This window comes from Malania oleifera, chromosome 6 (genome assembly GCF_029873635.1).
Source record: "Malania oleifera isolate guangnan ecotype guangnan chromosome 6, ASM2987363v1, whole genome shotgun sequence".
NCBI lineage: Eukaryota > Viridiplantae > Streptophyta > Magnoliopsida > Santalales > Ximeniaceae > Malania > Malania oleifera.
Window position 1 is genome coordinate 71,604,208 of NC_080422.1, and position 6,000 is coordinate 71,610,207.

At 36.4% G+C, this 6,000-nt stretch overlaps 1 protein-coding gene across 1 annotated transcript in view; it reads right to left on the reverse strand.

The window, feature by feature from the left end:
• The window catches only part of LOC131157450 (translation initiation factor IF3-4, chloroplastic), a 54,328-nt gene extending 48,801 nt beyond the window's left edge, over positions 1 to 5,527 (reverse strand). Inside the window, exons 1-2 of the mRNA XM_058111623.1 lie at positions 5,071 to 5,527; positions 4,949 to 4,988 (exon numbers count right to left, since the gene is read on the reverse strand). Of these exons, the coding sequence (XP_057967606.1) occupies positions 4,949 to 4,988; positions 5,071 to 5,348 (318 nt within the window). The 5' untranslated portion in view covers positions 5,349 to 5,527. The remainder of the gene's footprint in view (positions 1 to 4,948; positions 4,989 to 5,070) is intronic.
• Positions 5,528 to 6,000: the final 473 nt, after the last annotated feature.

Here is a 6,000-nt window from a genome sequence, read left to right on the forward strand (position 1 = left end):
GGTAAGAGAGAATACAATTTAATTTATTAATGTCCAAAAAACCGAGTACAAGGATTCAAGGACAAGAAGTCCTCTCGAAAGATCCAAACAACAGAAAATACAGGTATTAAAATTACAAAAAGTGCTGCCTTCCAATCCCTTCTGGGATAAGAAAGCAACAAAACCCAAAAGAAGCTGAGAGAATGCACCCAAAAGGAAACAAGGAAGATCCCATAAAAACCATGAGCAGGTTGTGATACCCTTAAATAGCAAAAATTCTAGCATTCCTCTCAATCCAAAAGGCCTAAAGAATGGCAAAAACTATTGCACTCCAAAGAGCTCTATCATTTCTGTTTTTGCCAGAGCCCCTATACCAACCAGTAACAGCTCTACCACATTCTGTGGGGCCACCCACTCTTCACCTGCATAAGAAAAGAGTGTTCCAAATCTGTGCGGCCACCCTGCAGTGCACAAAGAGGTGAACATTCATTCTATTGCGTTTGTGGCACATGATGCACAGGTCGGGGCTGAGAGCCTTGTAGGGTGTAGGGCCTTCCTCTCTAAAGCAGATCATGCATGTTAATTGTATCCAGGATCACAGACCAAACAAAAGTTCAGATCTTCTCAAGAACCTTAACCCTCCAAAGGATGTGGGCTCCAAGGGAAAAGGTTAGGGGACAGAGGCCCAGCCAAAGATTTTTCCTCTCGTGATTATAGTTTCAACCATAATTAAAGGTAAACCAGCAAGTAGTATGATCCCAACTGACTTTCACAGAAATATGCTGAGAGGTTTTGACAACCTCTAACCAGGTTAACACCAATTCAAAATCTCCCCAATTTCTCAGAATTATTGTAATTGTGAAGGATGATCCATTCTTATGATTTTCTTTAGAAACTTTATTGAAATTATCATGCTTAACCTCAGTTTCCAAGAGCCCAATCACACATAGAGAGCTTGCTTTTAGAAAATTTTTCACTTCTCTCTGTTTTATTGGGTTATTTAGACCTCTCAAATTCCAGGAAGCAACTGAAAGCACATCATAAACACTGTTTTAAAATGTCTCCTTCTTTGGCCTCGGAGGCCTACCTTTCTTCTTAGCCTTCCTAGAGATGGGGTTTTCAGGTCCACTTTATGAAATTGAGAGACTCTTTAAAGAGGGAGATGACCCTTCTCTGTTGAAGATGATTTGAGAACTTTATCCAGAAAAGAATTATGCTTTGAACAGGATGGCTTCTCAAAGTTATCAATCTTCAAGGTACCAAAGTCATCAGCTTCATCTTCAATTTTATAAAGGATGGAGAGATTATTAAGGATAGAGAGAGTTTGCATCATTTAGACTGGCTGTTAGAGCATAACTTTTCAAAAATGAAATTCAGGCTCTTCTTTCCATCTTACCAGAGAGCCTAATTGCTGAAGATCCATCAAAGAATTACTAAGGGCCTTGCGGAAAAAATTTTCCATTTTCTGTTTTATTCTTCCAAAGAACTATAAACATTCCAACAATTTTTTTAGTTTTCCAAGCTTCATATTAGAAAGGTATAAAATTAAGAGTTTGTTTACTCGCGCAAAATAGTTTTTCAATTTTTATTTCTATATTTCAAAATAATTACAAAGAAGATAACTTGTTTTTCAATTTTCCAAAAAATAATATAGGCAGTATTTGGGATAATGGATTTTGAGACTTGAACTTAGATTTGAGTGGATTTGAAGAAAATACAATTTTACACTATATTTTGCCATAATCCACACAAATCAAAAATCATGATCCAAATTCCAGGCTCTCAAACACATAATAAGAAATTGGAAATCTACAAAATAGAAAAAAAAAAAAAAATGTTTTCCAACTTTTCTATATAAATTTAGAAAATTGGAAAACATGGTGGCATTTTGTAATAATTTGAGAAATTAGGAATTGAAAATAAAATTATTTCCACAAGAAAATAGTGTCAAACTGTTTATTGTTTTTCATTTTTTTACACAAATGTTGTAAATCTAAAAAATTAGCTAAATTTTTTGAAATTATTTGGAAAAATAAAATGAAAAATATTTTCCACAACTAAATGGCCTCTAGAATTCGGCTGAACAAAATCAACACACTTCCTTGCTTCAACTTGCTCATGATTCTCTTCATTACTAGGGAATATCCCAGAGTACAGAATCTGAGATGGTTTCAGTGTAGATTTTGTGGTAGTCTCTTTTTTAACAGTAGAGACAGGGTTCTGATTTTCCTTTTCCACCCATTGCTTTTTAGCTTTACAAGCCCTAACCACATGATCAAAAACTAAACAATTAGCATTTCTCTGGCCACCAACCATACTCCAATTCAATACACAGAATATTCTCATTAACATCTTTAGCAGCCACTGTATCTGGCGGAGCTGCATTTGCATCAATCTCAATGCAAATTCTAGCAAAAGTTAGGCTTCTCATCTGTCAAGTGAAAGCGTCAAGATAAAAGGGTTTTCCAATAAAGCTTGCTATATAACTCAACCCTTCATAAGTCACAAAACAAACAAACAAATAGGAATCCTGCTAAGCTGAATAACATGTCTTTCAATAGATGGACCCCACAGAGATAAGGAGTGCTCCCTATAAACCATGGGTCATTTTCAAGTATCCGCTCTTTATGCTTTATCAAGGATTCCAAATAAGAATGCACCCGAGTCCAAATCCCAAACTCTCCTCTAGATTTTTGCAATTATTTTTCTCACACAAGAAAAGAAAAAGGGGAAGGCTTACCAACAAATTGCCCAATAAGTGCATCACTCCACTTTTCAGACCCCATCATAAAAATTTCCCAGGCAAGATCAACAACCACTCTACCATTAAAGAAGGCAGGCTTGTCATATTGAAGCTCAGCATCTCAAAATCTATTAAAAGAACTAAACAGACTCCTCCAAGTCAGAAAAGGATTATCCTTAGAATACCCAGAATCATTAGCCATCAATCCTTTCAATTTCAAATTCAGATTGGCCTTCAGTACAGCTATTAAAGATCAATGCCAGTATATTTGTGCATTTCACTTATAGATGAACTTAATGAAGACACATACAGCCACAACAACCAATAATTGAGATAAGAAGATGATCAAAAACAAGCAACAATCAAAATCCCTCCCAATATTGAGTTGCTGAAGAACAAAATCAAGAAATTCTGCAAACAGCTCAAGTAAGTTCAAACATGCTAACATGCGCTGAGAGGAAGTAATAAAATTCCCCAAAATAAGCAGCAAAATTTTCAAAAAAAAAAATTGTTTATTTTTAGGGCTTACTTTGCATTTGGGTAAACATGCATGTCTTATTTAGATTTTTTCCCTTGTTCAAATTTAAAATTGCTAAAATTCATAAAAATAAAAAATAAGAAAATTAAAAATGGCTTCTTTTGCACATGAAATATTGCTGTCTTTTTGTTTTTCTCAAGGATTTGTCCTCCTTTGACTTGAGATCTTCATTTAATGGTATATAGAGTTTAGGTTTCTTGATTAACAATTTAATGACATTTCCAATTGTAAAATAAGAAATTTAGTATATGAATATTAGATTGTCTTCTTTGCATTCGTATTTTAATTTAGATGATTTGTTTTAGATTAGTTTCTCTTTCCTTGTTGAGTGTGAGTACTTTATTAATAGGAAATTTGAATCAATCCAATGACAAACTCCCCAAATGCACACACTAGTGCTCCACTAGGTTTCTTAAGGTGCAATGAAGCTCATTACCTAACAAAAGGGGGTTTTGAGACGATTCAATACTAAAAAGTAAAGCTAAAATTTGAATGTGCCTCCACCCAAGATAGCATTTTGATTTTGACTGCCTTGTTTCCAATTACTTTCTTTGTTGAATTGATTCCTATATTAATAAGTAATTATCTAAATGAATCTGAGCACACTAGTGCTTTGCCAGGATATCATAAGGAGAGATGAACTTCATTGCTTAATGAGACGCTTGAGTTGAGTCAACAATAAAAGGAAAGGTAAGATACAAGATGGTGACCATCGATTTTGTTAATGATCATGCATACTTTATGGTATTGTTTACGAACAGAGGTGATGAGGGCGCTAGTACCTTCCCCACATTTAATTGTACTCCCACCTAGTTTAGCAAACCAAACCCTACTAATTATGTGACCTATTTTTTACTTATAAATGGTAATTAATTAGGTAACCTAACCACGCTTAGATTGAATTAAGGGTTAGCGACGACTCCATTAAACATAGAAAGATAGGTAAATTATGATCCCACGCGTACTTATCTTGCCATCCATCGAGGCATAGGACCTCTGGACCTGCTCGCGTTGACATGCATCAAAGTAGCAAGAAATTTAAAGATTAAACTCCCCTTCATTGTTAAAGACAAGATTACTCTTAGTATCTAGGAAAAATAATCTTGCAGGGGTCTGGCTTGCCTTTGGATTCTCCAAAATTGCAACAACATGAAATGCAGTAGTCTCTTTCATGTAGTAGAGACTCCGATGAGATTATACCATGTGTTGCAGTCAAGATCATTGAAAAGAGTTTTCTTGATGGGCATTAACCAAGAATTTTGAGTTTGGTTAATTCACTTGGTCTTGGTCAAATTAAACTGTTAACTCAATCCACGTGCCTCGAAGCTAATCCAAGTTAATACACTTGAATTTTTCAATCAAGCTGAAAAGCATATAATTTTGGTCCTATTAGGTTTTGTTTGGCTTGTCCAAATATTAGATTAGATAAAACTTTTACTACAAGAGTTGGAGCACCTAATTAGTGTGGATCGATTGCTAATTGGATTTTTGATTACCTCAGCATATGTACTTTGACGTTTGCTATTTTGACTCCTGATGAGGCAATTGCAAAATTTCACATTACACTGGCTCCATTAATACATTCAGTTAAACCATCTACTAACCCCAATCAATCGTCTTTCTTTTAGACAGACATAGCAACCAAACAGATTGAAATTGCAAAAAAGAAAAAACCAGTAGGCACTAACCATGTTCTGCTGTTCATCTATGAGCCTTACGGAAGCTGACCTATTTCAAGTCGCAACAACAAACAGACACATCAGTCTCTAGATTCAACTCAACCGAGCACAAAATGAACTCAAATCGGTACCTTATGCCTGAAATATCGAGAGCTCGATCGTCGTCGGAGTCCCTCCGCGGGAACCGGCTAGGCACTGACCGTCCGCCGTAGCGGGCGAAGATGGGACCGCCGGGACGGGAAGAGATGGTGATGAGCGAGTCCGATTGGGAGAAGGCAGCGTTGTGTAAGCGAAGTCCAAAGAGCTTGCTCGATTGGAAGGAGGAGAGAGAGAGGGGATATGGAGATGGAGAAGCTCTGGTTCGAGAGAGAAGAGGATTGAAGGGGTAGCTACTGGTGAGACCAGCCATGGGAAGATCCGACACGACGTCGTTTGGAGAGATGATGGCGTTACAGAAAAGAGAAGAGTTAGGCCATGACTGGCTTTGGTTCTGCCTGCTGGAATGGAGTAATGAGTGACGCAGCCATCACTACGGCAGTCATTCAGAGGATACCTTATCCACAAACACACGCTCGTAAAAAGTCTCAAACAGCTTACTGGGCCTTTGGGTTAAATTTAGATCGGAAAAGAAAATAATAAAAATGATGAAAATTTTCGTTCGATATTTTTCCTTATAATTTAAGTAAAATGATAAATTAGCACTTATCGAAATTTATTTTGATTCTAATATTTTAAATTAATACTATATACCCAAAAGTATCCCCATGAAAAAGGAAGACTGGCTGTCAATTCACTCATTAAAACGTCTTCCATAAACACGAGAAGACTAAATCACTTCATTGATGGGACCAGTTACAGAACCACTCAAGTCATTGTCTAACCAAAACAATTCATGTAAGCACTGTAATGACCATAAAGACTGGAGCAATTCACACCGGCGCCTTAATACACTCATAAATGGCACATCATTATAGGGTCAAACTCAACCACTATAAAAGGGGACACGGGGAAGAGGTAAGGACATCTCATTCCAACATATTATTTACTATTACAATAAACTT